At 32.9% G+C, this 23,013-nt stretch overlaps 1 protein-coding gene across 1 annotated transcript; it reads right to left on the bottom strand.

Annotated features, from left to right (window-relative positions):
* Positions 1 to 17,596: 17,596 nt before the first annotated feature.
* Positions 17,597 to 18,647, bottom strand: LOC132066072 (uncharacterized). The gene is made up of 3 exons (XM_059459462.1): positions 18,450 to 18,647; positions 18,197 to 18,328; positions 17,597 to 18,118 (listed from the first exon to the last, which is right to left on the bottom strand). The coding sequence occupies exons 1-3, from the start codon at positions 18,645 to 18,647 to the stop codon at positions 17,597 to 17,599; spliced, it is 852 nt and encodes a 283-aa protein (XP_059315445.1).
* Between the last annotated feature and the right edge of the window lie 4,366 nt (positions 18,648 to 23,013).

The raw sequence follows: 23,013 nt of genomic DNA, 5'->3' as shown, positions 1-23,013 counted from the left end.
ATTTCTATGTTTTGTTTGAAAAGAGGAGATATGGTCAAAACACGCTCCTTCCGTCCATTTTTACTTATCCTGTCTTATATACTATTGTTCAATTTGAAAAATCAAGAGATAACGCATTTGGATGCTTATGCTTATAAATTTTTCATAGCTTATAAGCCTAAAAAATAAATTGCAAAAGTTTAACTTATTTTTTTGCTTATGTTCGTTTTCAAATTTATAGTTCGCTTTTAGATAATTTAAAGTCAAATGGGCCCAATTATTTTTTTGAGCTTTATTTTAAGCACAAAATGACTTTGTTCTTATTTACCAAACACTCAAAAAACCTGAAAGCAGCTTAGAAGCAACTTATAAGCCAATCCAAACGGGCTCAATATATCATTGTGTTTCTTATTTTATCTTTATTATTAATTATTGGTTGGAAATTTGAAGGAATTGTTAGTGGATGCACAATTATTAAAATAAGTTTGATTAATTTCAACTATTCGATGACTTAACGATAATTAGTAGTGATATAGTAAAATTATCATTCTATTTATGGCTCCTTAAGGGGTGTGTCACTAAATACTAGGCAAGTCAAAATGGACGGAGGAAGTATCACTTTTTCGCGAGTTTCAAATCCAACTATCAGTCATTCTCTTTTCCTACGTAAAGTATCACCATCTATATATTAAAACACACCTAGTTGAGATGATAGTTTATGTAGGAAAAAACTAACAACTGATAGTTGACCTAATCAGTTTTGAAGTATATTTTGATAAATATATAGTGATAGTTCAAGTAGAAAAAAGAAATAACTGATAGTTGAGATGTGAAACTGGCAACAACAAAAAAAGTGATAATTCAAGTATTTTTTTTGCCATTAACTTTTGATTAAACAAAAGTTTAACTAGTAATTCCATTAAAGTTTGGGTTTTGTATGTGATATACGGATTGGGCTCCTCTCCATTTCCCTTCTCTCCATTTTCCCCAAGTTCTACCTTAGATTAGGGACACATGGCATGTGTTAGAATTAATGGCTAGGATTTAATTGACTAAAACAAGTCCCTAACCATGGTTTACATAATTAATAACTTATTCATAAATATATTAAAATATTTTCTCTCTTCCTATTTTACGTTTCCAACTTCTTTTTGCCTACGCAGAATTAGACTCATTATTCAATTGGTGATATACTAATTCTGTGATATTACAAATTCACAGAATATATTCCATTATTCCATTACTAATTCACAAAATATATTACTAATTATATCGGATATCACCATTATTCAATAGGTGATATCTCTTTCGTTTTTCTTTATCTACAGAATATCACCATTATTCAACTGGTAATATCTCTTTCGTTTTTCTTTATCTACATAGCAGGGTTGAAAATCCCTTTTTCAATATTAATTTTTGAATTAATAACTTACACTCTATCTTCCAATTCCTTTTTGAGTTAATCTTTTAGTTGGGAAACGTAAAATAGGAAGAGAGAGAATATTTTAATATAATCTAAGATAGAACTTGGGGAAAATGTAAAGAAGAGAAATGGAGAGGAGCCCAATCCCCTTTAGTCAAAGAAGTTCCTAACCATGGTTTACATAATTAATAACTTATCCATAAATATATTAAAATATTCTCTCTCTTCCTATTTTACGTTTCCCAACTAAAAGATTAACTCAAAAAGGAATTGGAAGATAGAGTGTAAGTTATCAATTCAAAAATTAATATTGAAAAAGGGATTTTCAACCCTGCTATGTAGATAAAGAAAAACGAAAGAGATATTACCAGTTGAATAATGGTGATATCCTATAGATAAAGAAAAACGAAAGAGATATCACCTATTGAATAATGGTAATATCCGATATAATTAGTAATATATTTTGTGAATTAGTAATGGAATAATGGAATATATTCTGTGAATTTGTAATATCACAGAATTAGTATATCATCAATTGAATAATGAGTCTAATTTTGCGTAGGAAAAAAGAAGTGGGAAACGTAAAATAGGAAGAGAGAGAATATTTTAATATATTTATGAATAAGTTATTAATTATGTAAATCATGGTTAGGGACTTGTTTTAGTCAATTAAATCCTAGCCATTAATTCTAACACATGCCATGTGTCCCTAATCTAAGGTAGAACTTGGGGAAAATGGAGAGGAGCCCAATTCGTGATATACCGTAATAGCTTATAAAGTTTAAGTTATTATATATGTACACAATAGTATAAGGAATTTTGACATCATCGATTACTTTCACCCATTGAAACAAGTAGTAGCAATATGTTTTAAATTTTCACTTTAAGGAGGTTAATTTGTGGATATTTGGGTAACCTAATACTGTTAAAAAAAAATACTAAATATTCCATTGATACACGGTACTATTACTTAAAATTTTAAATTTTATTAGTATGATTGCAAAAATTCTGAAAGTGGAAATACTTTAATATTATTTCTTTTTACGGAGATGAGGCTTGATTATTGCAAGTGTGATTATTGTAAAATGATGGGGGGCTCTGCTCAACCACGGTTTTCGTGTTTTCAGATCAGCTTTTTAGTCAAAAGATTGGGCCCTCTAACTCCCCACCAACCCCTTTTTATGAAATGTATAAAATAAAGACCAAATTAACAAGAAAAAGAATTTGTCAGGAGGCATCTTTTTCAGAATATCAAAGAGATTGTATATTTAAAAAAAGATTGTATTTCCTTCTACCTACCATTCACATTTTTCACAAATCCCAAACTTTAGGTACACCCTCCGTTTCATAATAAGTGTCACCTTAATAAAAAACACACATATTAAGAAATCAATGATAAATTGTAAAGTTTACCAAATTGCCTTTATGTAAAAAAAATTATTTTTTATAACTTGATGATTAGAGCGTACATGAAATTCATCTTTTTGACGTTGGAAATCCAACCATCATTATTTAGAGTATTATTACTTCTTTTGCCTCTTACTAATCCTATCTTTCATAGGCCAAAAATTTTCATTTTCACCTGAACCCAAAATTTGACATTGTGAATCCAACTTTTGGCCTTGAATAAAAAAACTTGTCATTTTTGTCTGAGGGCAAAGATGAAAAAAACTAGTCAATATATGCATTGGTATCGTAAGGTAACACTTATTATGAGATAAAAAAATTTAGCTAAGGTGACTTATTATGAGACATTTTTTTTTTACTAAGGCGACACTTATATAGAACGGAGAGAGTACTTTATTCGTGTAATGAATTCGTTCGGTGTGTACTGATAGTTTTATATTATCAAGTCTAAATTAACTTATAATAACATATAATCATTGGAGAATAGTTATTTACTTATTTTGGTTCTTCAATTATTGCTAAATTTTGATTATGATCCTTGTGATATATGACTCGTCATATTTTATAAAAAAAATATGCGTTCTTGACATTTTTATGTAGAATATATGCTATATTTAAGTTTTCTAAGGAAGTATAATACTCTCAATTTTTAAATATGAAATAACGGTACAAATTTAATGTGATACATACTTAATCAAATGGTGATATGATTAATAAATCTGCAATTGTGAATATACACAAGCAAATGGATTAGAAGTACACATCTCAAGTATTTGAAGGTTTAAATTTGCTTAATCAAATATCGCAATGCCTAAAACTAAAATTTATCAATAACCGGGGGACTAAAAATGCTATTAACTCTTACGATAACTCATAAAAAGTCTAATACACACCTTGAAATGAATAATACAACCTATATCTAATTAAATAGTATTGAAAATGTAAAATTATGAGTTTAAATTTTATGCATTTATGTTGTAAGAAAATATATATACTCCCTCTGTTTCATAATAAATTATGTTTTTAGCTTGGGCACATTACTTAAGAAAACTTACCTTTCTAGAAAGTAAGAAGCGTTTTTACTAATTTAACCTTAATTAAATGCATTAGAAAATTAAGTAGATCTTTAATAATTTCTTGATTATGTAAAACTCCATTCATTCAAATAAGGGTAAAATTTGAAGAAAAAATCAATGTCTTCTTAATTTTGTGAAACATCACTTATTTTAAAATTGAAAAGATAAAAATACCACCTACTTTGAAATGGAGGGAGTATCAATTAAAAGGCAGTTATTAGGTACTTTACTTAATAAGCATTGATTGATAATAAAAGTATTTACTTTCACAGATTATAGTATAAAATTTGTTATATCGCCTGTATATATAATTTTAAGTTAAAAAAGTATTTAGTAGAGCATGTTACGATGAATTTAATAATTCCCACCTACCTACTAATATATTGAACATATCCCACCTAACGCATATATCCCTATTTTTTTTTCCAGACATGTTGACCCTATTCGTACGTCTAACTTTTAAATTTTTGTAACTTACGCTATTAAGTTTTGGACTGAATCCCACTTTACCCCCTAACATTTAAGGGTTGAGAACGATCTTTTCCCTCACATGTAATGAATAGGAATAAATTTCTATTTAATATTTTTCGGTGAGAATCTTTGTTTTTAATAAGAGTGAAAATCATTTCGCCCCAACTATGCTTTAAAAATCAATATCGTATCCCTCCTCAACTTTGAACAATAGACATTCTTCCCCCTTTATCCTAATTGACTTTTTTAAATGGCTATTTCACCCTTTACATTATCAACTTTTGTCTTCTTTTTTTTACTTCTTTAAAATCATGATATTTTTAATTTTTTTAATTTGTGTATTATAACAAATAAATATTATCTTGCAGTCGAAGAAAAAAGTGAGAATACTAATTGAGTATATAAGTTAATGATGTTTTATAATAAAATAAATTAGCAGAATAAACAAAAAATTAATTTTATTAAAAATAATAAAGACTTTAATATTTATTTATACAAGTGAAAAATGGTTCGTCATAACTTTATAAATATATTTATTTGCAGGTAATGCAAAAACAATTAAAAAAGAGAGGTAAATTTTTAAAAATGATTTATTTATACCGTAAATGAATTTTATTATACAAACAATAGAGAGTAAGAGAGAAGTGAAACTTAAATATACACACATGCATGTACATACATATATATACTTACTGCATATAATATTGAACAATCATAAAAAAATAGCATTAGATTTTGTTACAAATTCATAAAAGTATTATTCTACTTATAATGTTAATGAACTTAAATAAGAATCTATAAATACCTACATTAAAAAATAATTATTATATATAATATAAAAATGTATTACATAAATGGAGGATTGAAAAATAAAACAAGGATGAAATAGTCAAATATTCTCACCAGAAAATATTTGATAGGGGGGTTATCGTTCCCATTCAATATGTGAGGGGGTATCGTTTTCCAACACTTAAATGTTAGGGGGGTAAAGTGGGATTCACTCTAAATTTTGCATAATGTGCGTTCTTGCTGTTTTTTTAAAAAAAAAAAAAACTTTGGTTCCAGAAAGTAGACTCTAGAATAATTCTTTTTTCTTTTAAATATTGTTGCATGAACTTGCAAAGAATTTGATTTGTTAAATGTTTAAATCGAATAAAGGGTTTTTATTACTAAATTAGAGTTACAGTCAAACCTCTCTATAATAATATCGTTGGGTTCGAAATTTTTTTGCTGCTATAGAGAATGATGGTTATACACCTATAACAGCATTGACATTTAAATAATATTTTGCTGTTGTAGACAAAAAAGATGCATAAAATCTAATATTTTATTTTAATTGTCAAATTTTAAGCTTAATCACACTTTGTATAACGAAGAAAAATCTTTTAATAATGAAAATATATATATTCATATAATATTCTTCGTCATAAATAGTGTATTGAAAGATTAAATATTTCGTTAAAATCTCTACAATTATTACTGCTAATCATAGATATTCGGTTTTTTTAAAGATCGTAATTATTATATTACCAAAAAAAAAAAGAGATAGTTGTTGTATGGGGGATAATTTTACAAAGAGCGTACTATTATAAAGTTGGTTATTGTTGTTGTTATAGGTAGAATGCTGTTATAGAGAACTAAAATATAACATAAAAATTGGTTCTGAAAAAACTTGATTGTTATACAGAGGTGTAGTTATATGCGAGGTCCGACTGTATTGTAAGTATTTGGGAGGCTGGACAGACCAAATTGACAATGTTTTGGTACATGATTAACAAGATTATTTTTCCATTGTCAGGCAGCTTATTGGTTGTATTATGTTTCACGTGTTATAAAGTAGCCATTGAGCTTCCCCCTTTTTTTTTCTTTTTCGATTTTATTTTTATTTTTTGATTTTTTGTTTTTACAAAATAAATATTTGTCATTCATCTTTTTTTCAACTAGTCCTACACCAAGTCGAATGTTACAAAACTTTTAAAGTCAAGTAGATTTCAAATCCCAGTTTGTTCATGCGACCCCCTAAAGAATGAGAAGTTCTATCTCAATGTCAATTTATCACCGGTGCTTTTCAATAGTTCGTACAGACACAAATGACTTTGATACCTCAAAACTTATAAAGCTAACTCAAGAGGTAAGAATTGCTCGAGATATAGAAAGAGATCACCCATCCACTTCTCCATTGACGTGGAAACTCTTAACACACACCCCACCCCCCTGTCACGTCCAGGACTGAACATCTACTACAGCATAGGCATTTAAGATGAGGATTCAATATCGGGAAACAAAAATTAGGATGGATCTTGCTCTGAAAGCTTTAACATAGTAGTTTAGTTGATTGTTAGTGTGAGGTGAGTTCGGTTCTTTGTGATCATTGTTTTTGTTTTATAACAAATAATACTCAATTTTTTTTGACTCACACATCTAAGTTAGGAGTCGAACCCTTAACTGTGATTAAACAAATATTTGAATGAATTAAAGTAAATGGTTCTATCTCTTAATTTTTCTGACTCTTGCTCCTACGAAATCAAGCTCATGCTCTAACTTTGATTGTTATCAACTGGTGTTTGATTGATTGGACTAGAAATTCCACAACATACATTATCGATTTATTAAACTTACTACATGTTCATTATTTCTTGCTTTTACATAAGGTCTATTTAATCAGTATAATTTTTCGACCAAAAAATATCGAGTGACATTGCTAGCATTAGGTGGTTCCGCCCCTAACGTGTAGATACAGATGACCATGCTTGAGTATTATTCTTTAATATATACTCGTTCTTGCCAAATAACAATAAAGTCATTATATATAATTGTACCCATTTCGATTTAAGAACCAAACAGTTAACTTGGATACAATAGCCAAGTTGAATATCGAGAAAGAAGAGGACAAATGAGATAAATACGAAAAGAAAGAGTCAAATCCGAACATGCAGGATTCATGGAAATAAGATTAGTACCAAAGTATTTTTTTTTCCTTACGAAAATTGGTTGAATTTGGCCTAACTGCACAAGAGAAGAAAACAATCTAACTCTTATCATATTGTTAGCCTAAAAATAATCCATCATATAGGATTCATGCACTAAAGAAAGAAATTAGGGGAAATAAGGATCGTGTGAAATCTTGTTTCCTGTCTTTTGGATTATTAAAAAAAGAATGAGAAGAATTGGTTAAGATTGAGATTAAGTTCCAATTAGAAGAACCTCCAAAAATTAAATAAATTTCTTACTTTCTTTAGACTTTACCATTATATTTAAGAAAAATCCCATAAGTAATTATTTGTAGTAGTACTAAACATTAACCAATGATTGTTACAAATTAAAAAGAAAAAAAATAGCCAATGATGGAAGTTTATTTCAAGAATATTGGACGAACCAAGTGCACATTTTCTTTTGCTACTTTTTTCTAAAGGGAAATAGCATTGCACATTTGCACGTGTGAAGGAATTTCATGGCCTTGTCATCGCTTTTGCAATACTATTAGAAAACTTTTTTACTTTTTTGCATGCCTTATCAATTAAAAAAAAAAAAAACTACTCCTTTTAACTTTTGATAATATCAATGCATTAGCTAATAATTTCCAATAACTTACTTTTAAGACCACCTTTAAGCTTTATCACGCGTATTTGGTTTCTTATTATGTGCCCTTAAACTCTATAGTAAATTGAAAATTGAGTAGTAATAATGATATTACTTTCCATAAAAAGCATATTCTATAAACCACTTAGAGTAAGAAAAACAAAAAGAAAAGAATTAACCGTCGCAATTATTGTTTTATGCAAAAGTTATGAGATTGAATGGGAGGAGGAATATTATACTAGGATATTTTCATTTGTTGTGTGCATGTGTGGAGCCACCTTAGCCGAAGGGTGATCCAATGCACACCCTTCATCAGAAAATTACTGTATACATAGGTTAAATTAAATGTTAGCTATTATGAGTGTATATTTAATTTTGCACACCCTTAACACAAATGAGAAGAAAATTTACACACCTTTCGCCAAATTTCTGGTTCCGCTGCTAGTTGTGTGTTGCCGTCATTTTCTAGTTCAAACTTTTAACTTCAATTTCAAATCAATATCTGACTAAAGGGGATTGAATTTATGGAATGGTTTCGATACTATATGGGAAAAAGTAGAATAAAAAGTAACCCCATTTATGATACAATTATGCAATTGGTCCATTCGTGCCTAGATTCACAACATAAAATCTTTTTATTTTATAACCCCCACTCCCCACTCGCCCCCGCCCCCAACCCGCAAGTACCTTCAACAGTTGCAAATATGTGTAAAAAAATCCATTTCTTTTATGTGGAAACAAAAAAAGATCTATTCTAATAATTGAATTTTATCCTAAGTGAATCGTTCTAACTTCTAAGTCAAACTATGCAGAATTTGTTTTTTACTTTATTCTTTCACAATTGGTCAATTTTGACTTGGGCTCCTGTTGTAACTTGTAAATACAAAGTCGGTCCACAATATTTTATTTTTTTGTGGACATAAGAATGAAGACTACGAAACTAAATAGGCGTTTGGGTGAATGTTTGATTGAAGTTTAAAAAAGTCGAGGCTCATTGTTGGGTAACGAATACATTATTGTATGAGTGTGTCAAAAGATTAAATTAAAACTATATATATAAAAATAATAAGACAATAATAAGAGGTTTCAAGTTTGAGCTTTGGGTATGAATTGTTTTGGATACAAATCATATTACACCCCAAACTGGAATTTCAATCGCGAATCCAATTTAATCGATCGACATCATAACTTATACGGACGCTCAAGACAAAAAATATCAAAGAGCTCAAGACGCACAATAGCATATAATTTCTGAATGATACAAATCACTGTACCATATTTCTTTGTATTTTGTAAGTATATATAGTTATCAGTACAAAATACAAACAGCCAAATCCCAAAATACTTAGATTTTTGTTAGGCTTTTTACCTATTTGATCGCTTGGTCAAAAATATTACAACCACTAGTAAATATATAACAAAAATATATTAATTGTAGATAAAATATGTATATTTTTTTTGTAAATCATAATTAATATATAAAAATTATATATTTTCTGACTATTATTTTAATGAGTGGCTATACAATATAGAAATCTCTTCTTTCTTAACAGGCAACTTCCTTAAAACAAGAGTGCATTTTATAAGTTTTGATTAAATTGAACTCTCTCTTTCAAACTTCTGATGTAGCTGTCCTTAACGAGGGGAAAAAAAAAAAAAAAAAGCACAAAAAAGTACAAGGGCTGGGCGTCTATGTGTGTTACACGTGAGTGAAATAAACATTTCAATTATTAGAAGCATCTCGTGTGGTGTATCTTTTATTGGCTACAAGACAATTTCACGGGGTTGGTGAGCTTTTCATTTTATTGAGGTATAAGATGGGAAATGTGTGTCAATGTAATGCACAGCTAAAATATAGACCTAACCGGTTCTTACACCTTTTTATTGCCTTAAACATTTGATATTTAAAATATGGTAAAGGGTCAAAAATACCCTTGAACTATTGAAAATAGGCCACTTATACCCTTCGTTAAAGTATGGGATCAATTTTACCCTTGCCGTCTAATTTTGAGACCACGTATACCCTTTTATTTAACAGACCTCCACACAAGCTACCAACATGGAAGAAAAAATGACGTGGCTGCTAACGTGGAAATAAAAAACCTCAACGGCCACGTTTCTTATACCGAGTCTCCACTGTCGCCAAGCCTTCGATTTTTACATCATAAAAGACTTCCTCAACTTTCCTCAGGTCATATTTCATTCCTGCACAAAACAACAAGAGCGTTAATTTTTTTTAAAAAAAAAATTGGTAACTGAGAGAAGCGTTAAAATTTAGATATGAAGTTTCACTAAAATAAGGAACCCGTTGAATATAACACTTTGATTCAAAATAAGAAATCCAAGAATACTTGACCACCGGAAGGCCAGCGACGGATTTTTGACCACCCAAGGCCGCCGACGAATTACGACCTTCCCCTCACCCATACGCTACTCTCTTCCTATTTTCTATCTCGGTGCGTCACCGTTACGCCGGGACTCCGCGAACTCGAGCCATAAAATTTCGACGACCCCTTTTTTGCTCCAACCACATCTCCACGCCACAACCACCGGCCAACGCCCTTCTCCTTCCCCCGCTACGCTTTCTTTTTGTTTTCTTTCATTTTTAATTGTCCACCGGTCGGTGCCGAAGAAAATCCGACTAGCGGGGCTTCCACATCCTCCTCCGTCTTCTTTGGTTTCGTTCGTTTCCTAAGAACAGGGTTTGTTTGATGCTATCTGATACTTGTTCGGTACGAGATCTGGCCGTCTTGCGTTTTCCGGTGACTTAGTTGTCTTCTCCGTTGTGTTTTATTTTTTTTGTGCGTTGCAGATGATGTTGAAGAATAAGGTCAAAGGGACTTGAGGTTTTTTATTTCCATGTTGGCGTACCACGTCATTTTTTCTTCCATGTTGGCAGCTTGTGAGTGCGTTAACTAAAAGGGTATATGTGGTCTCAAAATTAGACAGCAAGGGTAAAATTGATCTCATACTTTAACGAAGGGTATGAGTGGCCTATTTTCGATAGTTCAAGGGTATATTTGACCCTTTTCCGTTTAAAATATGCAGACCGGATTAAATTTAGATTCACATGGGCTAAATGGATTAAATCACTATCTCACATAATAATTTTATATTCATATGTTGTAAAACAAGCTCAAAGTAACAATATAAAATATTAGAACAAGAGAACAATATAGAATAAAACAATGTAAAGATGACTTTCTTCTTTTCTTTCAAGTGTGTAGTACATCACATATCATATCTCTATTTATACTACTCCATAGAGAGGGGGTTATAAGATTGTCTTGAATATGGCATTAACCCCTTGAGAAGGTGAGAAGAATATGTGGTTGTGGGAGATGAATGAAGGAGTAGTGGAGGTGTGGTATAACTACATATAATGGTGCACATAATGGTGAATCAACTCCTAGAAGTTATGGACATCCATATTATCATATTTACAACACTCCCCCTTGGATGTCCGATAATGTGTCTTGTTATGCCTTATTTGATGCCTCGTTAAAAACCTTGTCACGAAAACTCAATGGGACAAAACCACGACCAAGGAAAAAAGAGTGCAACGCGTATTTTCTCCCCCTGATGAAAAGATCACTTTAGTTCTCGCAGATGACACATTCCAATCTTGTATATCAGCTTCTCAAATGTTGAGGTTGGTAATGCTTTAGTGAACAGATCTGCCCAATTATCAATCGAGCGAATTTGTTGAACATCTATCTCACCTCTCTTTTCAAAATCATGAGTAAAAAAGAACTTTGGTGAAATGTGTTTTGTTCTGTCTCCTTTAATGTATCCTCCCTTTAGTTGAGCAATACATGCAGCATTATCTTCGTACAATATAGTTGTAATATCCATTTTCAAAAGAAAACCACACATTTCCTGAATATGTTGAGTCATTGATCTCAACCAAACACACTCCCGACTAGCTTCATGAATGGCTATTATCTCCGCATGATTTGAAGAAGTGGCAGCTATTGTTTGCTTCATTGAACGCCATGATATAGCTGTCACGACCCAACCCGATGAGCCGTGACGGGAGCCTGACCTCTAGCGACCAAACACCCCTAAATACTCATCTGAAACATACTGAACTTCAAAGGCCCATAAATGGCACAAACTAATCTCATAAAAAGGAAACATCAGAACTCTGTACAATCTGCATACATATATACACAACATGCGGAAGAACAGTGCGAGCCGCCCAGTCGTTACATATACTGTACACAAAAGAATAGAAGCCATCAAGCTACCCATCTGACTACTATATACAACTGTCTACAGACCTCTACTAGAACGAAAGCTGTAGAAAGGACAGGACAGGCCCCGTCATACCCATATGCATACACATCTCAAAAGGGGCGTAAAATCGACTATAGCTCCGAATCGAGAACGAGCGTACCGACCATCGCTAGATTTGCAGGTCCCACCGAGCCGAACCACCTATGTCTCCCCGTACTCGGCGGCATAAACGCAGCCCCCCTAGCAAAGGGGAGTCAGTACGAATAATGTACTGAGCATGTAAAGCATAAGAGCAACATCATATATATACACACATGGGAATCATGGATGAGATCTGAACTCATAAGTCAAAAAATGATCGATCGTATGTACTTGTATGAACTAGTATCCGTATGTATCCGCATAAACCGTATATCTAATAATGCCTCGCGGCGCATAGGCGGACGCAAGAAGAGGCCTGGGTGTTCACCCGAACACCCTCGGACAAAAAATTGATGTATATTTATGATAAATTTTCTGTGTTCATGTATATATATTAACTTTTGAACACCCTGAACATATATTACAGTGTATATTTAGGTCCAGTTATTTTTCCGAACACCTTGAGTGAAAATCCTGGATCCGCCACTGTGTGGGCGCATAATATGCATGCTCATGCCTATCAATGAAGGTCATACATCTGTATATATGTACGTATATAACGCCTGATATATGCGCGTATATAATGCCTGTCTCTTTTCTCATATCATATCCCTCTCTCGCGGCCATCATCATATACATTGCTGCGATACTTGCGGTACCGATTCTCATATCGTCATCATAGTGCACCGGCCGATCGTAGTAATTCTATTTATAACGCTCACTCCTTTCCATACCCCATATACGTATAATACTTTGCGTATATAACGCCTTTTGGTTACTTTCGGTCAACATACATATATATATATGAATGAATGTAATGCATGAATATCGTATACATAAAACTGGACTCATGAACAAAAGGAATAATCATAACGGGGCGCATGAATATCAAAAACTGAAACACTTCTAATGCTTCTAAGAGTAGATTAATATGGACTTGCTTACTCGCTTATTGGATCATATCATCGGATCATGCCAAAAGAAGGAAAGAATAGCCTTAACATACCTCGACGTATACCAAATCGTCCAACTCCTACTTCTCGACTTGTAAATCTACAATTAAGATAACATAGACCTTCATTAGACTAGGTACTTCATTTGCTAACCTCCTTTAGATGCATAGAGAGCTTAACGAATCATGGACAACATTTCTTTCATAAGCTTAACAACTCTTCAACTTCTCATTCACTTTAATACCAACCCTAACAACAATAACAACACTTATATATTCAAATCTGTCCCCAATCATCTCTTAAAACAACCATAAGTCACTATTTTGTCTTTCATCAACTTACCACTTTCACAACTACCCCCTCTTTACTTAGAATTACTAAAACTTTTGATACTCAACTTAAATACAAAGGTAGAAATCATTTACATACCTTGAGGGTCAAGAATCGCAAGTTAATCACTTCAACTTCAACTCCCTAAACTCCACAACTTGAAGAAATCCTAGAAGCAACCTTTCTTCTTCACCATCTCGGGTTTACGGGGTCCGGGTCTTGTCAAATCCTCATTAATATGATGGAAAATATTGGGAGAGAATATATTAGGGTTTTCTAATTTTTGGAAGGAGAAAAATATGAAATGAAGTCGTGACCCACATATTTATACTTGGATGCCAAAAAGGCTACGCTACGATCTGGTTTGACGAGCGGGTCGACGGCCCCTTGACCTGCGCCTGCAAAAGCATAGCTGCGGGATCCCATCGACGCCACACGTCGACGGTCCATCGAATATGTCGACGACCCGTCGACGTTGACTGGTGTCCTGCAGATTTTTCTGCTTCAGTTCCGATCGCGTCGACTTGATTCACTCAACTTCTAACTCTGTCAATTACCCGAAACACATACTGGTACTCTTGTACACGGGGTAAGACATTTCCTATCTCCAAACTCGGGCTCGGGTCTCTATTCCGAGGGCATACCCTGCTAGGAACCCATAGGTTCTACTACTACGAAGACGAGAGGTGTAACAATAGCTGTACCTCCATATGTAAATAAATAGCCTGTTTGAGACCGGGCTTTATGTGGGTCAGATAAATATCCTGCATCTGCATAACTGATCATATCTGACTTGGATTCATAAGAATAAAATAATCCTATATCAATTGTTCCTTGAAGGTATTTGAACATATGCTTAACACCATTCCAATGTCTTCTTGTTGGGGAAGAGCTGAATCTTGCCAATAAACTCACTGCAAAACATATATCTGGTCGGGTATTATTGGCTAGATACATCAGTGCCCCAATTGCACTGAGATATGGAGTTTCATCACCAATGAGCTCTTCATTATTTTCGAGGTCGAAATGGATCTTTATTTATGTCGCGATCTCACAACCATCGGTGGGTACCAATGGATGTGATTTATCCATGTAAAAACGCTTTAAAACCTTTTCAGTGTATGTTGATTGATGGACAAATATTTCATTTGTCAAATGCTCAATTTGTAGGCCAAGACAAAATTTTGTCTTACCTAGATCTTTCATTTCAAATTCTTTCTTCAAACACTCTACAGCTTTTGAAAGCTCTTTAAGAGTGCCAATGATATTCAAGTCATCAACATACACAGCTATTATGACAAATTCAGACTCAGGCCTTCTTATAAAAACACAAGGACAAATAGGATCATTTTTATATCCTTCCTTTAGCAAATATTCACTGAGACGATTGTACCACATCCGCTCTAATTGTTTCAATCCATATAAAGATTTCTGAAGCTTTATTGAACAAGTTTCCCGCGAACTTTTGTATGCTTCAGACACTTTGAATCCTTCTTGTGGATTTTCATAAAAATATCGTGGTCCAATGAGCCATATAAATAGGCTGTGACAACATCCATCAGTCACATATCAAGCTTTTCATGAACTGCCAGATTTATTAGATACTTGAAGGTAATTGCATCCACCATAAGAGAATATGTCTCCATATAATCAATGCCAGGCCTTTGCGAAAATCCTTATGCCACAAGTCGTGCTTTATATCTTACGACTTCACCTTTTTCATTTCGTTTTCGTACAAACACCCATTTGTACCTCACTGGCTTGACATCTTCAGGTGTTCGGACTATTGGTCCGAAAAATTCACGTTTTTCAAGTGAAGCTAATTCTGCTTGAATTGCGTCCTTCCATTTTGGCCAATCATTTCTCTGTCTACATTCATCAACAGATTTTGGCTCAAGATCCTTATCTTGTTGCATTATTTCAACAGCAACATTATATGCAAAAATATTGTCGACCACAATATCATTTCGGTTCCACCTTTTCCCCGTTGAGACATAACTTATCGAGATCTCTTCACTATCATTGTTTTGAAGTATCTGGACCTCCTCTATGGGTTTATCATTTATTATGTCTCGGGGCTCTTCTTGAGAAATTTCCCTCACATTATGACCATCTTGATCATTTATTTCTTTTCTTTTTCGAGAATTTTTATCCTTGGAACCGATTGGTCTACCACGTTTCCGATGTGGCCTGGACTCATTTGCATTAACCGTTTGTCCTACCAGGACATCAACTCGAACTAGGGCATTTGCAGCTGGAATATGAGATTTAGTAACTCTTGGAAGGTTAATAAATGCATCTGGCGCATTGATTTGCGACATTTTGTAAATAAATCATCTTTTGAACCTTTTGCTCACATTAATTTGTTCAAGGATCTAAATGAGATAGTGATAATGCATTCCAATCTATCTCTTTTTCCAACTGCTTATGTTCTCCCCCTAATGTTGGGTATACTGATTCATCAAAATGACAATCAGCAAATCTTGTTGTAAATAAATCTCCAGTCATTGGTTCTAAATATTTTAAAATTGAAGAAGATTCCTACCCAACATATATCCCCAACCTTCTTTGAGGGCCCATCTTTATGTGTTGTGGTGGAGCAATTGGAACACATACCGCACATCCAAAAATTTGAAGATGGGAAATATTTGGCTCCTGATCAAAAGCCAATTGTAATGGGGAGAATTCATGATAACTGGTTAGCCTTATGCGTACAAATCTTGTTGCATGCAATGCGTACAAATGTTGCCGCATGTAAAATAGCATGTCCCCATACCAAAACAGGAAGTTTTGTCCTCATTAGCAATGGTCTAGCTATCAATTGTAAACGTTTAATCATTGATTCTGCTAGACCATTTTGAGTATGAACATAAGCAACCGGAAATTCAACTGTTATTCCAGTGTCCATACAATAATCATTAGAGGCCTGAGATGTAAACTCACCAGCATTATCAAGACGAATTTTCTTTATCGCATTAACTGGAAATTGTGCTCTTAACCTTACTATTTGAGCCAACAATCTCGCAAAAGCCATATTATGAGTTGATAATAAGCACACATGTGACCATCTTGTAGATGCATCAATCAAGACCATATAATATTTAAATGGTCCATATGGATGGTGAATTGGCCACATATATCACCCTGTATACGTTCCAGAAATGCAGGGGATTTAATCCCAACCTTAGTTGCTGATGGTTTAATAACCAATTTTCCTTGAGAACAAGCAACACAAGAGAATTCCTTAAATTGAAGAATCTTTTGGTTCTTCAAAGTATGCCCATGTGAATTCTTAATTATTTCACGCATTATATTAGAACCGGGATGGCCCAACCGGTCATGCCAATCATTAGAACCATTAAATCTTTTGTTTACTGCAACATGTGTTTCAACCGCACCAATACTTGTATGGTACAACCCAGAAGAAAGTGCGGGTAATTTTTCACGCACAAAATCTTCCCCCGCTTTCATTGTAATAATATAAGGTACTCAACCTGTCCTTCATTGGCAGTCTCAACATGATAGCCATTTTGGCGAATAACCTTGAAACTTAATAAGTTTCTTCGAGACTTGCTACAATACAGTGCATTATTAATGGCCAATATTGTTCCTCCAGGTAGTAATAAGGTCGCTTTTTCAGAACCCTCAATTAATTTTGTACTACCAGATATTGTATTAACATAGGCCTTTTTCATAACCAAATGAGAGAAATATTTCTCTCTTAATATAGTGTGAGTTCTAGCACTATCCAAAAGGCACATATCTCCGTTACTCATCTTGGATCCAATTGAAGACTAAAGAATTTTATTTATCTTCATAAAAATAAAAATACATCGTAAGAAATGCGGAAACTAACAACAAAAAACTTAAGTACTAATCCTTAAAAATAAAACAACATAGAGAACTTAAGCACTACTAAAAAATAAGACAACATAAGGACAACTTAAAACACATAAAAAATAACAACATAACACATTCCCCAGTGAAACGATCAAATCTCAATTTTGATCTCCAAAGAAGTCTTCAACTTCCAAATGAGTAATATCATCAAGCCCATCAAAATCATCATCTTTCAAAGTCAAATTAGCTTCAACATTATCATCATATTTTCGTGAAGGCCCTGCCTCCTCATCATTCTCTAAAGTCATGTGTGACTCCACCCGGGCATTAGCAGAAGAGGCAACACCTCTATTTGCCTTTCTTTTGAAGGAATTTTGATAAAGCCTAGCAAAATGTTCAGGTGCCCGGCATTCATTTTTCCAGTGACCTTTCAAACCACAACGATAACAATTGCTCCTTGAAGGATTGCCTTGATAACCCATATTGTTCTCCCTTTTATGGTGACCACCATCACGACGATTATTATATAGTCCTTTGCCCTTGCCACGACCACGCTCATTATCATGGCCCCAATTATTTTGTCTTTCAGCTGGGCCATGTGCTGCTATCACATTCGCTTCCGGGAATGGAGCAGTTCCAATGGGACGGGCTTCATGATTTTTCAATAAAACGGTATTATGCTGCTCAGCCACAAGAAGACATGAGATCAAATCAGCATGCTATTTAAAACTCCTCTCACAGTACTGTTGTTGTAATACCAAATTGGAGGCATGAAAAGTAGTAAGAGTCTTTTCCAACATATCCTCATCAGTTATATTATCCCTACATAACTTCAATTGGGAAGTAATTGTATAAACAGCAGAGTTATAATCACATACAGTTTTAAAATCCTGTAACCGTAAGTGAATCCACTCATAACGAGCCCTGGGCAATACCGTTACCTTAATGTGGTCATACCTTTCCTTCAAACAGGTCCATAATTCAAGTGGATCTTTCCTCGTCGTATTCAACCTTCAATCCTTCATCCAGATGATGACGAAGGAAAATCATTGCCTTCGCTTTGTCCTGACTCGATGCTGTATTATCCTGAGTAATAGTGGCACCAAGACCTTTGGCGTCTAGGTGAATTTCAGCATCGAGTACCCATGATAGGTAATTCTTTCCGGAGATATCAAGTGCCACAAACTCAAGCTTCGACAAATTCAACATGATGATCAAAACTATCATAACAATATTTGAGTTAGATACAATTAAACAATAATCTCAAAAATAGTAACTTTAATTTCCACAAAACAATACCTTTTCACAAACACAGTACCCTTTTTTTTCCACAAAAACATTACTTTCTTTTTTCCAAACAGTACTTTTTTTTTTTCCTCACAAAACAACCTGTTTCTTCTCTCAAACTTATAGTCAATATAATCCAATCGAATTAACAGTAACATAAAATCATGGTCTTATTAAAAGAACAACTAATCCACAATTACCAAACAATATATATTTAAAGTACTGTTTATAAAAATTACCATACTAACGTTGTTAAGTGTTAAATGTTTACTATTATAGCACATAAAAATACATTATTTCATGAGAATAGTAAAGGCAAATTAAATAAATATCACCGATTGGACCAAATGTATGGTAGAAAAATATTCGCATAAAAATAGAATTGGCAGATGACTTAGAAACTAATTATTTCATGAGAATAGTAAAGGCAAATTGGCAGCGGAATATCAACTAACAGACCAAATGTATGGTAGAAAAATATTTGCATAAAAATAGAATTGGCAGACGATTTAGAAACTAATTGACTTTCTGTTTGCATAACTTATATTAGAAGGGTGGTAAAAACGCATACCAGATGAAAGAGTAGACTAAAAACGCATACCAGATGAAAGAGTAGACTCAACTTGGAGCGACGGTAATGAAGTTAGAGACTCGTGCTGATAACGTGTTGTAAAACAAGCTCAAAGTAACAATATAAAATATTAGAACAAGAGAACAATATAGAATAAAACAATGTAAAGATGACTTTTTCTTCTTTTCTTTCAAGTGTGTAGTACATCACATATCATATCTCTATTTATACTACTCCATAGAGAGGGTTGCATTACCTTGAATATGGCATTAACTCATTGAGAAGGTGGGAAGAATATGTGGTTGTGGGAGATGAATGAGGGAGTAGTGGAGGTGTGGTATAACTACATATAATGGTGCACATAATGATTAACTCCTAGAAGTTATGGACATCCATATTATCATATTTACAACAAGTTAGCACTAATAAACCGGTAAAAAAAATAAAGAGCCCCCTATCCTACCACATATTAGTGCTTTATTTCTGAAAGTATTGGAGTAAAGTTTCTTCTCGCTAGGGGGTATTCATGAAAAATCGAATCAAACTAAAAATGAAAATAATCCGAAGAATAAAAATTGATATTTTCTTGTTTGATTTGGTTTTGATTTTTAATAATCGACAAAATTTAGTTTAGTTTATAAAAAAATCGAACAGCCCGTGCGAGCGAGCGCGCGCGCGCGCACACATATATATATATATATATATATATATATGTATGTATTACAATACATCTTGATCTTTCGCATTCTTGATTCGTGATCTAGGATTTTACCTTTATAGTAATCCAATTTTTTGTCTTTACTTTCTCATTTGATTTACAGTTTTTTTTGGGTACATGATTTCTAATTTTTATTTGATAATTGCAAGAATTTATTCTCATGCTCAACTTGTCTTTGAGTATTGAATTATACATTATTGTTTAATTCAATTGTTGTCAAGATATCTTGATATATCACAACTAAATCTTTAATTTTGCATAAAAAATTCATTTAAGAACTTTTGTTATGTTCCTCAGACATGACTAAATTCTTGAACAACACATACAATTTGTTTTGGAAGAAGCTACATATATAACTTGATTACACATATGCCGCGCGCACACACATACACACACATCCTTACTCTTTTAAAGAGTTATTGCTTTAGTTGTGTTATGTTGGAATATAGTCAACCTGTTATGTGTTTGAAATTATATTGTCGTACATTTTTTTTAAAAAAAGAAGATAAAATATCAAATAAATTGAATAAACTGACATAACTCGAAGCGATGAAAATCAACTTAATCGATTTTGTTTGATTTTAACGTTTAAAGACCGACTTCTTTTAGAGAAAAACTGACCAAAATCGAACCATAAACCCCCCTACTTCTCCCTATGGCCAGGCCTCCACCTATTAATAGCTCATAAATTTTATAGAATGAAAAGTAAATATTACTCCATCAGTCTCTAAAAGAATCGTGCTATTATCGTCAGTATAAAATCAAATGATTCTTTATCCAAATAGAAGTTATAAAATATTTTAGTTATTAAAAATTGTGATTTATAGTAGTGACTAGTGCCTTTTACGCAATTTCTATATTTGTAGATTTTTATTTTGTACAGGAAAGATCAAAAAATTACCATCCATATTCACACAATTGACTCTTGTATTCCAAGTCTTACCCTTCTTTTGGGACGGCTGAAATTTTTATTTTTATTTTGGTCCAAGAAGTATAATATTTGGATGTAATAATTTTTTTGAATTTTTCTTTTCACCGTGAATATTTTTGGATTGAAACAAGCATTGGAGAAAGGTTTTGGGTGGATAAGTTTAGAAAAAAAGTTGAACAAAAGATCTGTTCCTACTTACAAACACTTGGGAAACCAGCAAAAAAAAAAAAAAAAAAGTACAATTATATATCGAATCGTTGTGGTATGTCAATTAATTCATGAGAAAAGGTTCCAAGTATTTTCTAGAACACCATGGTGATTTGGATTGGGCTAAATGCTTAAAGTTAGAGGGAAAGGACACAAATGGCCGCTGGGCCATAAATAATCCCATGCGCTAGTCTATCTATTCCCAAACTCAAAAATTGGCCCATAAACTATTCCCATCAGGTAGGCAAAATCTGTAGCAAGCCTTTTGTGGCGACTTTTAGTCGCCACAAAAGACTCAAAAAGTCGCCACTAAAGGCTGGGTAGTCCAACAGCCCCATGCTTTTAAAAAAAAAAAAAAAAAAAGGCAGACTTTTAGTAGCCACTAAAGGGCTGTCAGAAAAATCAGGCTTTTTAGTGGCAATTAAAAAAGTCGCCACTAAAGGTTAAATATCCCATAACATATATAATATGTGTATATTTAGTAAGAAATATCCCAAAAAACTCTGAGGCGATTTTTGTATATAATATGTATCGTTTGTGTATAAATATGTATCAGTATCTATCTGTAATGTATAGAAACTGTATAAAATATGAATCACTAAGGTATGTATCATTTTTGTATATAATATGTATCATTTGTGTATATAATGTGTATTATAGAATAGAAAATTGTATCATTTTTGTATATAATATGTATCATTTTTGTATAGAAAGTGTATATATAATTTCAGCATGTGTATATAAACTATATCAATCTTGTTGTTGTATATAAACTATATCAATCTTGTATAGAAAGTGTGTCATAGGTATAAAAAATGTATCATAGAAACCGTATCATTGTGGTATATAATATGTATCACTATTGTATATGTTAAAAATAAATATCATATCATTATTGTATAATATGTGTATAATTAACGTATAATTTATTTATAATAAATGTATGATTAATTCCAGCATATGTATATAAAATCTATAATTCTTGTATATAAAATGTATATATAATTCCAACATATGTATATATGCCGTAGTAGAGTTTTTATGGCGACTTTTTGTGCGACTTAGTCGCCCCTAAAAAGTCTTTTTTTTTAAGCGCATTACATTGGCGGCTTTGCCTTGGATTATTTTGGACCGTAACGTACACCTGGTAGTGGAATTAAGCCCAAATGATTAAATACGGATTGATTTGGTTAGAAATGACACACAGTGTCCTTTTCCCTAAAGTTTAAACACAAATGGGTCTAGTCCAACCAAATTATGGACTCAAACCCAAGCCTGAAATGACATAGTGCACAAGTTGCCGTTTTTAGGAGCCCTATTTAGAAAAGGGAAAAGGACACTACCTACTACCTAGCCATTAGGAATTTGTTTGGTTCATATTTGGGCTTATATCGTGAGTTGGCCTTTTGGCCCAAACTATTCCCAGGCGCTAGCCTAGCAGCCCTCCCACTACAGAAAAAATAGACTGTCACCACAAAAGATCAAAAAGTCGTTAGTAAAGGTTCATTGCAAAAAGATCAGACCTTTTTGTGGCGACTTTAAGATCACGAAGTCGCCACTAAAGATTCATTAAAAGAAAAAGATCAGACTATTTTGTGGCGACTTTAAGATCATGAAGTCGCACTAAAGGTTCACTAAAAAAAAAAGATCAGATTGTTTTGTGGAGATTTTAAGATCACGAAGTCGCCACTAAAGGTTCACTAAAAAAAAACTCTTTCTTTGAGATCAAAAAGTCACTAAATGTCAACGAAAAAAATTCATATGGAGCCTTAAAAAAAAATCCCAAAACATGTATAATATGTGTATAATTAGTAAGTATACGTTGATTGAGCCTTCAAGAAATATCCCAAAATATGTATAA

The sequence above is a fragment of the Lycium ferocissimum genome, chromosome 8 (genome assembly GCF_029784015.1).
Source record: "Lycium ferocissimum isolate CSIRO_LF1 chromosome 8, AGI_CSIRO_Lferr_CH_V1, whole genome shotgun sequence".
Classification (NCBI taxonomy): Eukaryota; Viridiplantae; Streptophyta; class Magnoliopsida; order Solanales; family Solanaceae; genus Lycium; species Lycium ferocissimum.
The sequence above is the reverse complement of the archived record's forward strand: the minus strand, read 5'-3'. Positions and strand labels throughout refer to the sequence as shown.

Excerpts from the sequence above, each read along its gene's own strand:
- LOC132066072 (XM_059459462.1), bottom strand. The coding sequence starts at position 18,647 with ATGTTGAATTTGTCGAAGCTTGAGTTTGTGGCACTTGATATCTCCGGA. Across the intron at positions 18,329-18,449 it reads ATCTGGATGAAGGATTGAAG|GATTTTAAAACTGTATGTGA; the intron begins GTTGAATACGAC and ends TTACGGTTACAG. Across the intron at positions 18,119-18,196 it reads CTTTTCATGCCTCCAATTTG|CATAATACCGTTTTATTGAA; the intron begins GTATTACAACAA and ends GTGGCTGAGCAG.